The 19,933-nt window shown below is 46.9% G+C and overlaps 1 protein-coding gene across 1 annotated transcript in view; it reads left to right on the top strand.

The window, feature by feature from the left end:
* LOC128684874 (uncharacterized) overlaps positions 1 to 16,193 on the top strand; it is a 48,780-nt gene extending 32,587 nt beyond the window's left edge. The window contains exons 10-14 of the mRNA XM_053771197.2: positions 1,501 to 1,605; positions 2,844 to 3,005; positions 13,688 to 13,818; positions 15,272 to 15,358; positions 15,683 to 16,193. Coding sequence (XP_053627172.2) covers positions 1,501 to 1,605; positions 2,844 to 3,005; positions 13,688 to 13,818; positions 15,272 to 15,358; positions 15,683 to 15,878 — 681 coding nt within the window. The 3' untranslated portion in view covers positions 15,879 to 16,193. The remainder of the gene's footprint in view (positions 1 to 1,500; positions 1,606 to 2,843; positions 3,006 to 13,687; positions 13,819 to 15,271; positions 15,359 to 15,682) is intronic.
* The last annotated feature ends 3,740 nt before the right edge of the window (positions 16,194 to 19,933 follow it).

Genomic DNA, 19,933 nt, shown 5'->3' on the forward strand with positions numbered 1-19,933 from the left:
GTAGGTTTGTGACACAGGATTTTCCTTCCCTGAAACCGTGCTGGTTGTCAATTATACACTTGTTTCTTTCCAGGTGCCCCACCACTCTCCTCCTGATGATCTTCTCCATGACCTTGCATACTATATAAGTTAGTGATACAGGTCTGTAGTTTAGTGCCTCATGTCTGCCTCCCTTTTTAAAAATTGGGGCTACATTTGCCATTTTCCATACCTCAGGGAGTTGCCCAGTTTCAAATGAAGTGTTGAAGATCTTTGTTAATGGATCACACAATATCTCTGCTCCCTCTTTAAGGACCCATGAAGAGATGTTGTCTGGTCCCACCGCCTTTGAGGTGTCAAGTTCGCATAGCAGCTTCTTCACCTCCTCCTCCTTGGTTATATGTGTGTAAGTCAGTGTGTTGTGAGTCAGTATGTTGTGTGTGAGTCAGTATTTTGTGTGTGAGTCAGTATGTTGAATCAGTGTGTTGCGTGTAAGTCAGTGTGTTGTGAGTCAGTATGTTGAGTCATTGTGTTGCGTGTAACTCAGTGTTGTGTGTGAGTCAGTATGTTGTGTGTGAGTCAGTATGTTGAGTCAGTGTGTTGTGTGTGAGTCAGTATTTTGTGTGTGAGTCAGTATGTTGAGTCAGTGTGTTGCGTGTAAGTCAGTGTGTTGTGTGTGAGTCAGTATGTTGCGTGTAAGTCAGTGTGTTGCGTGTAAGTCAGTATTTTGTGTGTGAGTCAGTATGTTGTGTGTGTCAGTGTGTTACATTTAAGTCAGTGTGTTGTGTGTGAGTCAGTATGTTGAGTCAGTGTGTTGCGTGTGAGTCAGTATTTTGTGTGTGAGTCAGTGTGTTGCGTGTGAGTCAGTATTTTGTGTGTGAGTCAGTATGTTGAGTCAGTGTGTTGCGTGTGAGTCAGTATTTTGTGTGTGAGTCAGTATGTTGAGTCAGTGTGTTTCGTGTAAGTCAGTGTGTTGTGTGTGAGTCAGTATGTTAAGTCAGTGTGTTGCGTGTAAGTCAGTGTGTTGTGTGAGTCAGTATGCTGAGTCAGTGTGTTGCGTGTAAGTCAGTATGTTGTGTGTGAGTCAGTATGTTGTGTGTGTCAGTGTGTTACATTTAAGTCAATGCGTTGTGTGTGAGCCAGTGTGTTGCGTGTGAGTGAGTCAGTGTTGCGTGTGAGTTAATGTATTGCGTGTGAGTGAGTCAGTGTTGCGTGTGAGTTAATGTATTGCGTGTGAGTGAGTGCGTTGCATGAGCCAGTGTGTTGCGTGTGAGTCAGTGTGTTGCGTGTGACTGAGCTAGTGTGTTGCGTGTGACTGAGTCAGTGTGTTGCGTGTAACTGAGTCAGTGTGTTGCGAGTGATTCAGTGTGTTGCGTGTGATTGAGTCAGTATGTTGCGTGTAAGTGAGTCAGTGTGTTGCGTGTGACTGAGTCAGTATGTTGCGTGTGACTGAATCAGTGTGTTGCGTGTGAGTCAGTGTGTTGCGTGTGAGTCAGTGTGACTAAAAGTAACTCTCCCCAGCACGTTGTGGGTCTACACGAGGTGAAGTTCCGTGGCTCTCGCCAAATAGACGCCCACGACCTGCTGGCTGCCCTGCTGACCTGGCTCCACAATGACCTCATGAAGGTGAGTCTACTCACTCGCTAGCAGGCAGCATCATAGTCTACTCTCAAACAGCGTCGTAGTCTACACGCAGGCTGCGTCATAGTGTACACGCAGGCTGCGTCATAGTGTACACGCAGGCTGCGTCATAGTGTACACGCAGGCTACGTCATAGTGTATACGCAGGCTGCGTCATAGTGTACACGTAGGCTGCGTCATAGTGTACACGCAGGCTGCGTCATAGTGTACACGCAGGCTGCGTCATAGTGTACACGCAGGCTGCGTCATAGTGTACACGCAGGCTGCGTCATAGTGTACACGCAGGCTGCGTCATAGTGTACACGCAGGCTGCGTCATAGTGTACACGCAGGCTGCGTCATAGTGTACACGCAGGCTGCGTCATAGTGTACACGCAGGCTGCGTCATAGCCAACACACAAGTGCGGTGTTGTGGGTCTTGATGTGTGGGAAAATGAAGTATCTCTCTCTTTATACATAGTTTTACAAGGTTAAGGTTCCTAACTTAATTTACAAGCTGTCTCTATCTATCTCTCTCTCTTTTACAGTTTTACAAGGTTAGGTTAAAGTTCCTAACTTTATTTACAAGCAAAGAATTATTCTCGCTCTCCCCTCACTCGTTTGCTTCAATTTCTCCGACATACAAATCTAGGAAGACTTGTAAGGGAACAGGTATCACCTGTGAAGGTGAGCTAGTTGTCAGTCATCATGTTAACAGTACACACAGGTGATTTATGTTGCTCTCAGATTCTCCTTATTTGATGATAATATATGTTACTGTGTGTGCGCGCTGAGGAGACAGGTTAGTAGTAATGTCTACTCCGAGATCCTTTTCTCTGTTGACACACGTTTAGTTTACGGTCTGCTTTTCCCATCTTTCAGGCTTATCAGCTTTCACTGGGGCTCGAGTTTCAACAGCCACTTACAGAATTATTACAGTAATTTGTATAGAATAGGCCAGCAACACACTGCGGATATTTCCAGCATGGAACTATCATATAGAATAGTTTAGCAGCACACTGCGGATGTTCTACACCGTAACTATAGTACAGAATAAGACTGTCGATTCTGATGCAATAAGAGTATTAACACCCCATGTGTAAATTATCTAGCATAACCCCCCCCCCCCAAAAAAAAAAAAAAAAAAAAAAGTCAAAGTAACTTATTTCCGTCTGCGTCCTTACAATATCTTAATATTTTAACCTTATAAGTTAAAACAGGTAAATAAGTCAACTGTGGTTGCAGGCGGACTGGACCTCTGTCATCTCTGATCTCTTCCATGGTGAGGAGGTGTCGGAGATCATCTGTCATGAACGTGAGGCTGAGAATGTGATCTGCCGTACCTCTCAGCCGTTCCCCAGCATCACCCTACCTGTCGTTCACAGCAACATGCCGTGGTCCCTGCAGGTACAACTTCACCTGTTTCGTCTTCCTCGAGTGGAACAGCTTCTCACCTGATAACTTAGCTACATGTGTGTAACGTATTTATTACGTTAAGTAAATATGTCCTGGCGTCTAAGGGTAAAAGCTTTGTCTAGGGGTAAAAGCCTCATCTAGGGGTAAAAGCCTCATCTAGGGGTAAAAGCCTCGTCTAGGGGTAAAAGCCTCATCTAGGGGTAAAAGCCTCGTCTAGGGGTAAAAGCCTCATCTAGGGGTAAAAGCCTCGTCTAGGGGTAAAAGCCTCGTCTAGGGGGTAAAAGCCTTATCTAGGGGTAAAAGCCTCATCTAGGAGTAAAAGCCTCATCTAGGGGTAAAAGCCTCATCTAAGGGTAAAAGCCTCATCTAGAGGTAAAAGCCTAGTCTAGGGGTAAAAGCCTCGTCTAGGGGTAAAAGCCTCATATAGGGGTAAAAGCCTCGTCTAGGGGTAAAAGCCTCGTCTAGGGGTAAAAGCCTCGTCTAGGGGTAAAAGCCTTATCTAGGGGTAAAAGCCTTATCTAGGGGTAAAAGCCTCATCTAGGGGTAAAAGCCTCATCTAGGGGTAAAAGCCTCATCTAGGGGTAAAAGCCTCGTCTAGGAGTAAAAGCCTCGTCTAGGGGTAAGAGCCTCGTCTAGGAGTAAAAGCCTCATCTAGGGGTAAAAGCCTCATCTAGGAGTAAAAGCCTTATCTAGGGGTAAAAGCCTCATCTAGGGGTAAAAGCCTCGTCTAGGGGTAAAAGCCTCGTCTAGGGGTAAAGCCTTATGTAGGGGTAAAAGCCTCGTCTAGGGGTAAAGCCTCGTCTAGGGGTAAAAGCCTCATCTAGGGGTAAAAGCCTCATCTAGGGGTAAAAGCCTCACCTAGGGGTAAAAGCCTCGTCTAGGGGTAAAAGCCTCGTCTAGGGGTAAAAGCCTCGTCTAGGGGTAAAAGCCTCGTCTAGGGGTAAAGCCTCGTCTAGGGGTAAAAGCCTCGTCTAGGGGTAAAGCCTCATGTAGGGGTAAAAGCCTCGTCTACGGGTAAAGCCTCGTCTAGGGGTAAAAGCCTCATCTAGGGGTAAAAGCCTCGTCTAGGGGTAAAAGCCTCGTCTAGGGGTAAAAGCCTCGTCTAGGGGTAAAAGCTTCGTCTAGGGGTAAAAACCTCGTCTAGGGGTAAAGCCTCGTCTAGGGGTAAAAGCCTCGTCTAGGGGTAAAAGCCTCGTCTAGGGGTAAAAGCCTCGTCTAGGGGTAAAAGCCTCGTCTAGGGGTAAAAGCCTCGTCTAGGGGTAAAAGCCTCGTCTAGGGGTAAAAGCCTCGTCTAGGGGTAAAAGCCTCGTCTAGGGGTAAAAGCCTCGTCTAGGGATAAAAGCCTCGTCTAGGGGTAAAAGCCTCGTCTAGGGGTAAAAGCCTCTTCTAGGGGTAAAAGCCTCGTCTAGGGGTAAAAGCCTCGTCTAGGGGTAAGAGCCTCGTCTAGGGGTAAAAGCCTCGTCTAGGGGTAAAAGCCTCGTCTAGGGGTAAAAGCCTCGTCTAGGGGTAAAAGCCTCCTCTAGGGGGTAAAAGCCTCGTCTAGGGGTAAAGCCTTATGTAGGGGTAAAAGCCTCGTCTAGGGGTAAAGCCTCGTCTAGGGGTAAAAGCCTCATCTAGGGGTAAAAGCCTCATCTAGGGGTAAAAGCCTCACCTAGGGGTAAAAGCCTCGTCTAGGGGTAAAAGCCTCGTCTAGGGGTAAAAGCCTCGTCTAGGGGTAAAAGCCTCTTCTAGGGGTAAAAGCCTCGTCTAGGGGTAAAAGCCTCGTCTAGGGGTAAAGCCTTATGTAGGGGTAAAAGCCTCGTCTAGGGGTAAAGCCTCGTCTAGGGGTAAAAGCCTCATCTAGGGGTAAAAGCCTCGTCTAGGGGTAAAAGCCTCGTCTAGGGGTAAAAGCTTCGTCTAGGGGTAAAAGCCTCGTCTAGGGGTAAAGCCTCGTCTAGGGGTAAAAGCCTCGTCTAGGGGTAAAAGCCTCGTCTAGGGGTAAAAGCCTCGTCTAGGGGTAAAAGCCTCGTCTAGGGGTAAAAGCCTCGTCTAGGGATAAAAGCCTCATCTAGGGGTAAAAGCCTCGTCTAGGGGTAAAAGCCTCGTCTAGGGGTAAAGCCTCGTCTAGGGGTAAAAGCCTCGTCTAGGGGTAAAAGCCTCGTCTAGGGGTAAAAGCCTCGTCTAGGGGTAAAAGCCTCGTCTAGGGGTAAAAGCCTCGTCTAGGGGTAAAAGCCTCGTCTAGGGGTAAAAGCCTCGTCTAAGGGTAAAAGCCTCATCTAGGAGTAAAAGCCTCATCTAGGGATAAAAGCCTCATCTAGGGGTAAAAGCCTCGTCTAGGGGTAAAAGCCTCGTCTAGGGGTAAAAGCCTCGTCTAGGGATAAAAGCCTCGTCTAGGGGTAAAAGCCTCGTCTAGGGATAAAAGCCTCGTCTAGGGATAAAAGCCTCGTCTAGGGGTAAAAGCCTCGTCTAGGGATAAAAGCCTCGTCTAGGGATAAAAGCCTCGTCTAGGGGTAAAAGCCTCGTCTAGGGATAAAAGCCTCGTCTAGGGGTAAAAGCCTCGTCTAGGGATAAAAGCCTCATCTAGGGATAAAAGCCTCGTCTAGGGGTAAAAGCCTCGTCTAGGGATAAAAGCCTCGTCTAGGGGTAAAAGCCTCGTCTAGGGATAAAAGCCTCGTCTAGGGGTAAAAGCCTCGTCTAGGGATAAAAGCCTCGTCTAGGGATAAAAGCCTCGTCTAGGGGTAAAAGCCTCGTCTAGGGATAAAAGCCTCATCTAGGGGTAAAAGCCTCATCTAGGGGTAAAAGCTTCGTCTAGGGGTAAAAGCTTCGTCTAGGGGTAAAAGCTTCGTCTAGGGGTAAAAGCTTCGTCTAGGGGTAAAAGCTTCGTCTAGGGGTAAAAGCCTCGTCTAGGGGTAAAAGCTTCATCTAGGGATAAAAGCTTCGTCTAGGGGTAAAAGCTTCGTCTAGGGGTAAAAGCTTAGTCTAGGGATAAAAGCTTCGTCTAGGGGTAAAAGCTTCGTCTAGGGGTAAAAGCTTCGTCTAGGGGTAAAAGCTTCGTCTAGGGGTAAAAGCCTCGTCTAGGGGTAAAGCCTCGTCTAGGGGTAAAGCCTCGTCTAGGGGTAAAAGCCTCGTCTAGGGATAAAAGCCTCGTCTAGGCGTAAAAGCTTCGTCTAGGGGTAAAAGCCTCGTCTAGGGGTAAAAGCTTCGTCTAGGGGTAAAAGCCTCGTCTAGGGGTAAAAGCTTCATCTAGGGATAAAAGCTTCGTCTAGGGGTAAAAGCTTCGTCTAGGGGTAAAAGCTTCGTCTAGGGGTAAAAGCCTCGTCTAGGGGTAAAAGCCTCGTCTAGGGATAAAAGCTTCGTCTAGGGGTAAAAGCGTCGTCTAGGGGTAAAAGCTTCATCTAGGGATAAAAGCTTCGTCTAGGGGTAAAAGCTTCGTCTAGGGGTAAAAGCCTCGTCTAGGGATAAAAGCTTCGTCTAGGGGTAAAAGCTTCGTCTAGGGGTAAAAGCTTCGTCTAGGGATAAAAGCTTCATCTAGGGGTAAAAGCCTCGTCTAGGGATAAAAGCTTCGTCTAGGGGTAAAAGCTTCGTCTAGGGATAAAAGCTTCGTCTAGGGGTAAAAGCTTCGTCTAGGGGTAAAAGCTTCGTCTAGGGATAAAAGCTTCGTCTAGGGGTAAAAGCTTCGTCTAGGGGTAAAAGCCTCGTCTAGGGATAAAAGCTTCGTCTAGGGATAAAAGCTTCGTCTAGGGATAAAAGCTTCGTCTAGGGGTAAAAGCTTCCTCTAGGGGTAAAAGCCTCGTCTAGGGATAAAAGCTTCGTCTAGGGGTAAAAGCTTCGTCTAGGGATAAAAGCTTCGTCTAGGGGTAAAAGCTTCGTCTAGGGGTAAAAGCCTCGTCTAGGGATAAAAGCTTCGTCTAGGGGTAAAAGCTTCGTCTAGGGGTAAAAGCCTCGTCTAGGGATAAAAGCTTCGTCTAGGGGTAAAAGCCTCGTCTAGGGGTAAAAGCCTCGTCTAGGGATAAAAGCTTCGTCTAGGGGTAAAAGCTTCGTCTAGGGGTAAAAGCCTCGTCTAGGGATAAAAGCTTCGTCTAGGGGTAAAAGCCTCGTCTAGGGATAAAAGCTTCGTCTAGGGGTAAAAGCCTCGTCTAGGGGTAAAAGCCTCGTCTAGGGATAAAAGCTTCGTCTAGGGGTAAAAGCTTTGTCTAGGGGTAAAAGCTTCGTCTAGGGGTAAAAGCTTCGTCTAGGGGTAAAAGCCTCGTCTAGGGGTAAAAGCATCGTCTAGGGGTAAAAGCCTCGTCTAGGGATAAAAGCTTCGTCTAGGGGTAAAAGCCTCGTCTAGGGGTAAAAGCTTCGTCTAGGGGTAAAAGCCTCGTCTAGGGATAAAAGCTTCGTCTAGGGGTAAAAGCCTCGTCTAGGGGTAAAAGCTTCGTCTAGGGGTAAAAGCCTCGTCTAGGGATAAAAGCTTCGTCTAGGGGTAAAAGCCTCGTCTAGGGATAAAAGCTTCGTCTAGGGGTAAAAGCCTCGTCTAGGGATAAAAGCTTCGTCTAGGGATAAAAGCTTCGTCTAGGGGTAAAAGCCTCGTCTAGGGGTAAAAGCCTCGTCTAGGGATAAAAGCTTCGTCTAGGGGTAAAAGCTTCGTCTAGGGGTAAAAGCTTCGTCTAGGGGTAAAAGCTTCGTCTAGGGATTAAAGCTTCGTCTAGGGGTAAAAGCTTCGTCTAGGGGTAAAAGCCTCGTCTAGGGGTAAAAGCTTCGTCTAGGGGTAAAAGCTTCGTCTAGGGGTAAAAGCCTCGTCTAGGGGTAAAAGCTTCGTCTAGGGATAAAAGCTTCGTCTAGGGGTAAAAGCTTCGTCTAGGGGTAAAAGCCTCGTCTAGGGATAAAAGCTTCGTCTAGGGGTAAAAGCTTCGTCTAGGGGTAAAAGCCTCGTCTAGGGGTAAAAGCTTCGTCTAGGGGTAAAAGCCTCGTCTAGGGGTAAAAGCTTCGTCTAGGGATAAAAGCTTCGTCTAGGGGTAAAAGCCTCGTCTAGGGGTAAAAGCCTCGTCTAGGGATAAAAGCTTCGTCTAGGGGTAAAAGCCTCGTCTAGGGGTAAAAGCCTCGTCTAGGGATAAAAGCCTCGTCTAGGGGTAAAAGCCTCATCTAGGGGTAAAAGCCTCGTCTAGGGGTAAAAGCCTCGTCTAGGGGTAAAAGCCTCGTCTAGGGATAAAAGCCTCGTCTAGGGGTAAAAGCCTCGTCTAGGGATAAAAGCCTCGTCTAGGGATAAAAGCCTCGTCTAGGGGTAAAAGCCTCGTCTAGGGATAAAAGCCTCGTCTAGGGATAAAAGCCTCGTCTAGGGGTAAAAGCCTCGTCTAGGGATAAAAGCCTCGTCTAGGGGTAAAAGCCTCGTCTAGGGATAAAAGCCTCGTCTAGGGATAAAAGCCTCGTCTAGGGGTAAAAGCCTCGTCTAGGGATAAAAGCCTCGTCTAGGGGTAAAAGCCTCGTCTAGGGATAAAAGCCTCGTCTAGGGGTAAAAGCCTCGTCTAGGGATAAAAGCCTCGTCTAGGGATAAAAGCCTCGTCTAGGGGTAAAAGCCTCGTCTAGGGATAAAAGCCTCATCTAGGGGTAAAAGCCTCATCTAGGGGTAAAAGCTTCGTCTAGGGGTAAAAGCTTCGTCTAGGGGTAAAAGCTTCGTCTAGGGGTAAAAGCTTCGTCTAGGGGTAAAAGCTTCGTCTAGGGGTAAAAGCTTCGTCTAGGGGTAAAAGCTTCGTCTAGGGATAAAAGCTTCGTCTAGGGGTAAAAGCTTCGTCTAGGGGTAAAAGCTTCGTCTAGGGATAAAAGCTTCGTCTAGGGGTAAAAGCTTCGTCTAGGGGTAAAAGCTTCGTCTAGGGGTAAAAGCTTCGTCTAGGGGTAAAAGCCTCGTCTAGGGGTAAAGCCTCGTCTAGGGGTAAAGCCTCGTCTAGGGGTAAAAGCCTCGTCTAGGGATAAAAGCCTCGTCTAGGCGTAAAAGCTTCGTCTAGGGGTAAAAGCCTCGTCTAGGGGTAAAAGCTTCGTCTAGGGGTAAAAGCCTCGTCTAGGGGTAAAAGCTTCATCTAGGGATAAAAGCTTCGTCTAGGGGTAAAAGCTTCGTCTAGGGGTAAAAGCTTCGTCTAGGGGTAAAAGCCTCGTCTAGGGGTAAAAGCCTCGTCTAGGGATAAAAGCTTCGTCTAGGGGTAAAAGCCTCGTCTAGGGGTAAAAGCCTCGTCTAGGGATAAAAGCTTCGTCTAGGGGTAAAAGCTTCGTCTAGGGGTAAAAGCCTCGTCTAGGGATAAAAGCTTCGTCTAGGGGTAAAAGCTTCGTCTAGGGGTAAAAGCTTCGTCTAGGGATAAAAGCTTCGTCTAGGGGTAAAAGCCTCGTCTAGGGATAAAAGCTTCGTCTAGGGGTAAAAGCTTCGTCTAGGGATAAAAGCTTCGTCTAGGGGTAAAAGCTTCGTCTAGGGGTAAAAGCTTCGTCTAGTTATAAAAGCTTCGTCTAGGGGTAAAAGCTTCGTCTAGGGGTAAAAGCCTCGTCTAGGGATAAAAGCTTCGTCTAGGGATAAAAGCTTCGTCTAGGGATAAAAGCTTCGTCTAGGGGTAAAAGCTTCGTCTAGGGGTAAAAGCCTCGTCTAGGGATAAAAGCTTCGTCTAGGGGTAAAAGCTTCGTCTAGGGATAAAAGCTTCGTCTAGGGGTAAAAGCTTCGTCTAGGGGTAAAAGCCTCGTCTAGGGATAAAAGCTTCGTCTAGGGGTAAAAGCTTCGTCTAGGGGTAAAAGCCTCGTCTAGGGATAAAAGCTTCGTCTAGGGGTAAAAGCCTCGTCTAGGGGTAAAAGCCTCGTCTAGGGATAAAAGCTTCGTCTAGGGGTAAAAGCTTCGTCTAGGGGTAAAAGCCTCGTCTAGGGATAAAAGCTTCGTCTAGGGGTAAAAGCCTCGTCTAGGGATAAAAGCTTCGTCTAGGGGTAAAAGCCTCGTCTAGGGGTAAAAGCCTCGTCTAGGGATAAAAGCTTCGTCTAGGGGTAAAAGCTTTGTCTAGGGGTAAAAGCTTCGTCTAGGGGTAAAAGCTTCGTCTAGGGGTAAAAGCCTCGTCTAGGGGTAAAAGCATCGTCTAGGGGTAAAAGCCTCGTCTAGGGATAAAAGCTTCGTCTAGGGGTAAAAGCCTCGTCTAGGGGTAAAAGCTTCGTCTAGGGGTAAAAGCCTCGTCTAGGGATAAAAGCTTCGTCTAGGGGTAAAAGCCTCGTCTAGGGGTAAAAGCTTCGTCTAGGGGTAAAAGCCTCGTCTAGGGATAAAAGCTTCGTCTAGGGGTAAAAGCCTCGTCTAGGGATAAAAGCTTCGTCTAGGGGTAAAAGCCTCGTCTAGGGATAAAAGCTTCGTCTAGGGATAAAAGCTTCGTCTAGGGGTAAAAGCCTCGTCTAGGGGTAAAAGCCTCGTCTAGGGATAAAAGCTTCGTCTAGGGGTAAAAGCTTCGTCTAGGGGTAAAAGCTTCGTCTAGGGGTAAAAGCTTCGTCTAGGGATAAAAGCTTCGTCTAGGGGTAAAAGCTTCGTCTAGGGGTAAAAGCCTCGTCTAGGGGTAAAAGCTTCGTCTAGGGGTAAAAGCTTCGTCTAGGGGTAAAAGCCTCGTCTAGGGGTAAAAGCTTCGTCTAGGGATAAAAGCTTCGTCTAGGGGTAAAAGCTTCGTCTAGGGGTAAAAGCCTCGTCTAGGGATAAAAGCTTCGTCTAGGGGTAAAAGCTTCGTCTAGGGGTAAAAGCCTCGTCTAGGGGTAAAAGCTTCGTCTAGGGGTAAAAGCCTCGTCTAGGGGTAAAAGCTTCGTCTAGGGATAAAAGCTTCGTCTAGGGGTAAAAGCCTCGTCTAGGGGTAAAAGCCTCGTCTAGGGATAAAAGCTTCGTCTAGGGGTAAAAGCTTCGTCTAGGGGTAAAAGCTTCGTCTAGGGGTAAAAGCTTCGTCTAGGGGTAAAAGCCTCGTCTAGGGGTAAAAGCTTCGTCTAGGGGTAAAAGCCTCGTCTAGGGATAAAAGCTTCGTCTAGGGGTAAAAGCCTCGTCTAGGGGTAAAAGCTTCGTCTAGGGGTAAAAGCCTCGTCTAGGGATAAAAGCTTCGTCTAGGGGTAAAAGCCTCGTCTAGGGGTAAAAGCTTCGTCTAGGGGTAAAAGCCTCGTCTAGGGATAAAAGCTTCGTCTAGGGGTAAAAGCCTCGTCTAGGGATAAAAGCTTCGTCTAGGGGTAAAAGCCTCGTCTAGGGATAAAAGCTTCGTCTAGGGATAAAAGCTTCGTCTAGGGGTAAAAGTCTCGTCTAGGGATAAAAGCTTCGTCTAGGGATAAAAGCTTCGTCTAGGGGTAAAAGCCTCGTCTAGGGGTAAAAGCTTCGTCTAGGGATAAAAGCTTCGTCTAGGGGTAAAAGCTTCGTCTAGGGGTAAAAGCTTCGTCTAGGGGTAAAAGCCTCGTCTAGGGGTAAAAGCCTTGTCTAGGGGTAAAAGCCTCGTCTAGGGGTAAAAGCTTCGTCTAGGGGTAAAAGCCTCGTCTAGGGGTAAAGCCTCGTCTAGGGGTAAAAGCCTCGTCTAGGGATAAAAGCCTCGTCTAGGGGTAAAATCCTCGTCTAGGGATAAAAGCCTCGTCTAGGGGTAAAATCCTCATCTAGGGGTAAAAGCCTCGTCTACGGGGAAAAGCCTCGTCTAGGGGTAAAAGCCTCGTCTAGGGGTAAAAGCCTCGTCTAGGGGTGAAAGCCTCGTCTAGGGGTGAAAGCCTCGTCTAGGGGTAAAATCCTCATCTAGGGGTAAAAGCCTCGTCTAAGGGTAAAAGCCTCGTCTAGGGGTGAAAGCCTCGTCTAGGGATAAAAGCCTCGTCTAGGGGTAAAATCCTCATCTAGGGGTAAAAGCCTCGTCTAAGGGTAAAAGCCTCGTCTAGGGGTAAAAGCCTCGTCTAGGGGTGAAAGCCTCGTCTAGGGGTAAAAGCCTCGTCTAGGGGTGAAAGCCTCGTCTAGGGGTGAAAGCCTCGTCTAGGGGTAAAAGCTTCGTCTAGGGGTAAAAGCCTCGTCTAGGGGTAAAAGCTTCGTCTAGGGGTGAAAGCCTCGTCTAGGGGTGAAAGCCTCGTCTAGGGGTGAAAGACTCGTCTAGGGGTAAAGCCTCGTCTAGGGGTCCTAGGGGTGAAAGCCTCGTCTAGGGGTGAAAGCCTCGTCTAGGGGTAAAAGCCTCGTCTAGGGGTGAAAGCCTCGTCTAGGGGTGAAAGCCTCGTCTAGGGGTGAAAGCCTCGTCTAGGGGTAAAAGCCTCGTCTAGGGGTGAAAGCCTCGTCTAGGGGTGAAAGCCTCGTCTAGGGGTGAAAGCCTCGTCTAGGGGTGAAAGCCTCGTCTAGGGGTTAAAGCCTCGTCTAGGGGTGAAAGCCTAGTCTAGGGGTAAAAGCCTCGTCTAGGGGTAAAAGCCTCGTCTAGGGGTAAAAGCCTCATCTAGGGGTAAAAGCCTCGTCTAGGGGTAAAAGCCTCGTCTAGGGGTAAAAGCCTCATCTAGGGGTAAAAGCCTCGTCTAGGGGTAAAAGCTTCGTCTAGGGGTAAAAGCCTCGTCTAGGGGTAAAGCCTCGTCTAGGGGTAAAAGCCTCGTCTAGGGGTAAAAGCCTCGTCTAGGGGTGAAAGCCTCGTCTAGGGGTAAAAGCTTCGTCCAGGGGCATTTAAAATATTAAAAAATACACCAACCTAGTGCCAGGTTTCTTTCTTCACATAAACTAGATTATCAGGAAAAATAACTAAATTCACTTTCATAAAAAATATAACTATATTAATATAGTAATGTTAGATATACAACCTACCCTCCACATATTACATAAAAGATACCAGTATACCTGTACCAGGTACTCACTTTAGGCAAAATATTGCCTAAACCCACTAGTACAGTGGTACCAGTTAAAATATATATATAAAAACAAGTGGGGTTCCATGACACTCGGTCTTCTGCTGGCCTCTTAGCCTGCAGGGAAAAAAAAAATATCTGTACTCTCCCAAACAGGCCCTCCACATACTAGTGCCTTACAGGAAAACTAGTGAGAGTACAAAAACTATTGTCTAAACTTTCCTAAAATTCCACCCACATGCTAGACCAAACTCCATAACGTCTTGCTCCGGCCACCGTTCTTCAGGTCCTGACCACTCGCCTCTCCTCTCCTGTCCTGTCCTGGCTACTCTGACTCACCAGGACTAATACCCGTCCGGTTTCAGAACAAATCCCGTCCACTGACATTATTAATGGGGCACTTTTATACACATATTTTCTACATTGTGTAATACTTGAGTATTCTTCTTTGTACAAAACTGGACTGATGAAGCCACTGTGGCGTAAAATTTCCTTAATAAAGATACCTGACTAGGTTGTGCTGCTGGGTCTGGTGCAGTGCTCCATCCTTGAGTGGAGATGACCAGACTGGGTGGGTCATTGGGCTAATCCGAGGGGGGGGGGGTCATTGGTCTAATCCGGGGGGGGGGGACATGGACCTGCTCCGCATGGGTCAGTAGGCCTGTTGCAGTGTTCCTTCTTTCTTATGTTCTTATGTTCTTAAGTGTTCCACATGTGTCTAATTTATTAATTTGTCGGTTCTCTGAGCCACCTATCAACACCTTCTCAGCTCTCTGACGGCTTTGGTTCTTCTAACATATTTGTCCTGTTACCTAACACCTGAGAAGGCCGTTAGCTTCACTGATCCCACTTGGATGATAGTTCCGCTCATCCACAGCTCTATCCCTGGCTAGGAGATGTTGAAGAATCACTACCGGACGCAGAAGATAGACTGGGAGTGTGAGGAGTGTGGACGGAGTCACGAGTGCAGCACCAGGGCTAACATCGTCCACTTCCCCCGAGTACTCACTCTCCACTTCAGCAGGTAAGGTGAAACTAGTTGTACACAAATGGTATACAATACTGACAAGATGCAGAATTAAACATATGTGCAAGATGTGTCTAATTCTCAAAATTAGACACATATCAGATACACATATTGCACATGTGTATCTGATTCTCCATCCAAGGTGAAGCTAGTATGGCCATCATCAGCAAGACACCGGTGTAATTCTTAGCTATATTGTAGAAACGTTTCGCCTACGCAGCAGACGTCTTCAGTCGAATATCAACGATTATGACAAGGGAACCAGTAGTAATTTTGAAGCAATCAGTCGCTCAGTGTTGATAGGAGGTGGCCAGTCCTCAGACACCGAGGTGTTACACAAGTGTTTTGATTTTCAATTTGTTGGTATTTAATATTTCAGTAATGTAATACCGCCTGCTGGATGTTCAGAACCTCCCTCACACTCACCTTAAATTAATACACCCTTCATAATAAATATGTCTCGGTCCATCTTTTCTATGTGACCAAACCGTCTTAACCCCTTTTCTGTTTTCTGAATCACTCCTTTCATACATATACACTCTGTTCAGTGGTCACACACTGATATCTTGGCGATATTTACATCTCAATGTTAAACGTCTACACTCTCGCAGGATTGCTTATGTTCTCCTTCTGTCTCATCAACACGTAAGTTGGCAGATAAATCTTACAAACTTCTACTTGCATACAGTATAGACATACCTTTACTGTCCTGTGTGCTTCTTAATACTTATTAATTCTGTAATACTTCCCTTAAAACCGCAGGAGGTCTGGTCTGAGACTTCGTATACTCACCTGCTGACTCACAAGTATTTGAAATACATTCACTTTCTCCATACGCCTTCAATTTGGTGTCCAGTATTTCATTCCCTATACTTCCACGTATTCTCATCTAGTTGTTAGTTTATTCCTTACTTTTAGCTTCCTTCTCTCGTACAAACTTTCCAGACTGTATAGCCCTTGTGGTTTAACGCTTCTTTTTGATTATAATAATAATCCAGACACCTCCAGCATCGTCTGCAACTTGACTTATGACTATCCCAATATCGCTGTCGTCTGCAGACACACTCTGACAACTCTCTAGCACTCTTAACATTCACTTCTTTCACAACCCCGTGTATAGAGTCAATGAACAACCACAGTAACATCAACCATGTTTTTCCAAGACCCTCTTTTATTGGAAAACATTTCTTCCTTACACACGCTGAGTTGAGCCGCCCTCATCAGTGCTAGTTACAGCTTCTAGCAACTTACCACCTACTTCATCCAGTTGGTAAACAAGTCTCATCTCTCCCGATCATCCCTCGTTATCAGCATTTCCAGATCCGTAATAGGAACAAATATCTGTTCACCCTTAAGAGCTTAGAGTTTACCTACGATACCACACATGATTTACACTCAGTAAAAAGCAGCGTGAGATATACACTAGCCACTAACATGACCTCCTCGCCAGGTACAATGGCCAGAGCCGAGACGACCTCAAGACCAGGGTCACCTACCCTGCTCAGGGACTCACCCTGCAAGGTTACAAAGATTCCAAGTAAGTTATGTGACACCGTGCAATGTTGCCAAGGTGTATTAGTAGTATTAGTAGTAGTAGTAGTAGTAGTATTAGTAGTAGTATTAGTAGTAGTAGTAATAGTAGTAGTAGTAGTAGTAGTAGTAGTAGTAGTAGTAATAGTAGTAGTAGTAGTAGTAGTAGTAGTAGTAGTAGTAGTAGTAGTAGTAGTAGTAGTAGTAGTAGTAGTACAGAGCTAAACATTATTATTATTATTATTATTATTATTATTATTATTATTATCATCATCATTAATTCTCGTTGATGTATATTATAATTGAAGTCTTGTCTTGTGTACCCCGTCAGTGCCAGGTATCAGCTTTGTGGCGTGGTGAACCATGAAGGAACCATGACGTCTGGCCATTACACCGCCTTCTGCAGGAGGCAGCACGACAGCAGTCACGACTGGTTCTTCTACGACGACGCCTACGTCACCCATACTAACCTAGACACTGTCCTTGGTAGCTCGGAGGCCCACCTGCTCTTCTACACGCAGGAGTGACACCTGTGGTGACACCTGGTTCGTCAGGAAACAGGACAAGTGTCTCCAGACACGGATCTCTTGTCAAGTGATAACACCTGGTTTTGTTAACCCAGTGATGACCCGTCGCCGACACTATTACTGCTCCAGGATGTAGTGTTGAACGATAGCACCAACATTACTAATTCGCTCTCTGTCTTCAAATTTAATGAATTCAGAGACAACACTCAGAAATGTTCAAGAAATGTCAAAATATTTTATCCACAGTAGTAAATTACAACCATTCTGGAAAAAAATACCCTGATTTTTCTAACCGTAAATAAAGCATTACCACTTTTTTGCGTGTGTGTGACCTAATTCATATCTGCATACATAACTCATTATGATTGTGACCAGATATAAACATGTAAATAGTTCATTACCACTGTAACTTGTTCAGCTATCAAAACTTTGTGGCCCAGTCCCTGGACCCATTATGTACCTCTGTAATCTTTTGACTACCGTCCACAGGATGAGTACGGAGTGCATATAAAGATATTGAACTAACTTCAAACGACAAATGTGGATGAGATATATGGCTCATTCTTGAAGTTATTAAGAGCTGTGCTATCTGTAATGAACGAGGTGTTGCTAGCAACCAGGACTAGCCTCAGCTCGGGGTACGATTAAGGGACGGGGACTCGAGCCTCTGCCCTCCTTTTTACCCTATGACCCACAAAGGGTGTGCTGAGAATCCCTATTATCAGCGCCCAGTAATACCTTGCAGGTTTAGCGATCTCTGAAACAATGATAATGAGAATCGAAAGGTATGGAACCAGGTTAGTATTATGAGGGAAAGCTGAAGGAACTGGCGCTGACGACCCTGGCGGAGAGGACAAGAGGAGACATAAGCAGTACTTAAAAATTCTTTAACTGAACTGATAGGGCAGAAGGCTAACCACGGCAGGAATATGAAGGCAACACCAAAGTAATGGTTGACACTACAGCAGGAGCAACAGCTAGCAGTATATATAGGGCTAAAACACAGCTACTTAACATGGGAGATTTCAACCATAAATTAATCGATTACTGAAAGGACAGTCAGCAAACGAGATATTGGAAACCTAACTGAAAAAGACAGATAGAGCCCTTAGTTCAACCAGAGATGCAAAGAAGCAAAAATATAAGAAAACCACAAGAGCATGCAAAACTACAGAAACCGAAGGACAGACAAGAACAGAGAAGTGAGCAGATTATCCAGAAATAAATATACAAAGTTGAGGAGAGAGGCTGAGTGACAATCTGAGAACGACGTAACAACAAGGGTCAAGTCTGAACCAAACTACTGCAGAGCCACGTCAGAAGAAAGTCGTCAGTACAAGACCAGGTAATACGATTGAAGAAATAAGAAACACTCACGGAAAATGACAAGGAAATCTGTGAAGTGTTGATCAAACGATTTGAAGAGGTCTTATCAATGTAAATAGGGCCACTGCTAGACAGCCCAGGGGACAGGGTACACCGACAAGTACTGGTCGCCATACACACAACAAGTAAAGCGGTAAGGGAGCTTTTAATGGAAGTTGAACCATTAAAGGCAATAGTAACTGCCAGGGAGTCACCATGGATTCTGCAAGAGGGAACAGAAGCACTGTCCGAACCACTAAGATCTACATGTCAATGGATAAGGGACAATTGCCAGAGATCTGGAAGACAGGGAATGTAGTCTCTACATTTAAAAAAGAAATGAGATAGACAGGAAGCACTGATCTACAGACCAGTTTCACTGACATACATATCATGTAAGGTAATAGGGAAGATAATCAGGAGAGCGACAGAGCACTTGGGAAAAAGTGGTTTTATAAACAGTAACCAGCACGGGTTCACAGATAGCGAAACTTGTCTTGCCAACTTGTTGGAGTTTTAAAATACAACAACAAATGCGAAACAAGAGAAAGAGAGGTATGGAGGGATTGCATTTTCTTAGACTGCAAAAAAGGCCTTAGATACTGTAACCTCACAAGAAGCTAGAGCAAAAACTTGAGGTGCAGACACGAACAACAAGGAACGTACTCTGATGGATCACAGAGTACTTTAGGGGAAGGGATTAAAGAGTGATTGTCAGGGAAGAGACGTCAGAATGAGGAAAAGCAAGAAGTGGGGCTTTTCCCCGCTTCTTGCTTTTGTTGTTGATGCAAAACCAATGAGGAGAATAAAAAAACAAGCGAGGAAAGGGAAAGGCTAGAAATGTATCTGGATACACTGCACTGATCAGCTAAGTGGTTATTTGAATTCAACCCCAGCAAATGCAAAGTTATGCAGATTGTGGAAGGGGCAAAAAGATCGGACCCACACTGTAGACTCGAAGGACAGAGGCTGCAAACCTCACTCAGAGAGAAAGTCCTAGGGATGACGACAGTGCCTGGTATATTATTCACATCAACCGTATAACCTCAGCAGCCTGTACTCGTCTGGCAAATTTACAGGTAAGAGCAGCCTTCAGGAATGTAGCCAAGGAATCTTTCCGGGCCCCTTTATACAATGTATGTCAGGAGTACGCAGCACCAGTATGGAACCCTCACCTGAAAAAGCATGTTAAGAAAATGGAGAAAGTACAGTGGTATGCAAAGATATAAGATCCAGAGTTAAAGGGCTCCGAGAAGAAGATAAGGAATCGAATCTAATGACTTTGGAGGCCAGAAGAACCGAGGGAAACATGATAATAACATACAAAATACTCGATAAAATTGATATGGTAGATAGGGACAGGCTGCTGGAGAGACGAGAAACAGTTACTTGGGGGCACAGCTGGAAGTTAAATACACAGATGAGCCTCAGAGATGTCAGAAAGTGGAATGACTTCCACGTAGAAGTGGTGTAGGCAGGCTCCATACATAGTTTTAAGAGCAGGTATGATATGGCCCACGAGGCTAGGAGGGAGTGAATCTGGCAAGCGGCAAGTTGAAAGGCGGGGCCAGGAGCTAAGACTCGACCACATATAGGAGAGTACATATAAAGGAGTCCACGTCCAGCTGGTCCGCGTGTCCACAAGAGTGATACTAATGTACAACAGAGAGACAAGTGTTTGAATCATATCTAGAGTGAGCACCAGCCCCACGTGTCAGTGAGCACCAGCCCCACGTGTCAGTGAGCACCAGCCTCACGTGTCAGTGAGCACCAGCCCCACGTGTCAGTGAGCACCAGCCTCACGTGTCAGTGAGCACCAGCCTCACGTGTCAGTGAGCACCAGCCCCACGTGTCAGTGAGCACCAGCCTCACGTGTCAGTGAGCACCAGCCCCACGTGTCAGTGAGCACCAGCCTCACGTGTCAGTGAGCACCAGCCTCACGTGTCAGTGAGCACCAGCCTCACGTGTCAGTGAGCACCAGCCTCACGTGTCAGTGAGCACCAGCCTCACGTGTCAGTGAGCACCAGCCCCACGTGTCAGTGAGCACCAGCCTCACGTGTCAGTGAGCACCAGCCCCACGTGTCAGTGAGCACCACCCCACGTGTCAGTGAGCACCAGACTCACGTGTCAGTGAGCACCAGCCACACGTGTCAGTGAGCACCAGCCTCACGTGTCAGTGAGCACCAGCCTCACGTGTCAGTGAGCACCAGCCTCACGTGTCAGTGAGCACCAGCCTCACGTGTCAGTGAGCACCAGCCTCACGTGTCAGTGAGCACCAGCCTCACGTGTCAGTGAGCACCAGCCCCATGTGTCAGTGAGCACCAGCCTCACGTGTCAGTGAGCACCATCCCCACGTGTCAGTGAGCACCAGCCTCACGTGTCAGTGAGCACCAGCCTCCGTGTCACACCAGTGTGTCAGTGAGCACCAGCCACACGTGTCAGTGAGCACCAGCCCCACGTGTCACGTGTCAGTGAGCACCAGCCCACGTGTCAGTGAGCACCAGCCTCACGTGTCAGTGAGCACCAGCCCCACGTGTCAGTGAGCACCAGCCGCACGTGTCAGTGAGCACCAGCCTCACGTGTCAGTGAGCACCAGCCCCACGTGTCAGTGAGCACCAGCCCCGTGTCAGTGAGCACCAGCCTGTCAGTGAGCACCAGCCTCACGTGTCAGTGAGCACCAGCCACCAGCC

Source organism: Cherax quadricarinatus, chromosome 5, assembly GCF_038502225.1.
Source record: "Cherax quadricarinatus isolate ZL_2023a chromosome 5, ASM3850222v1, whole genome shotgun sequence".
Lineage (NCBI taxonomy): Eukaryota > Metazoa > Arthropoda > Malacostraca > Decapoda > Parastacidae > Cherax > Cherax quadricarinatus.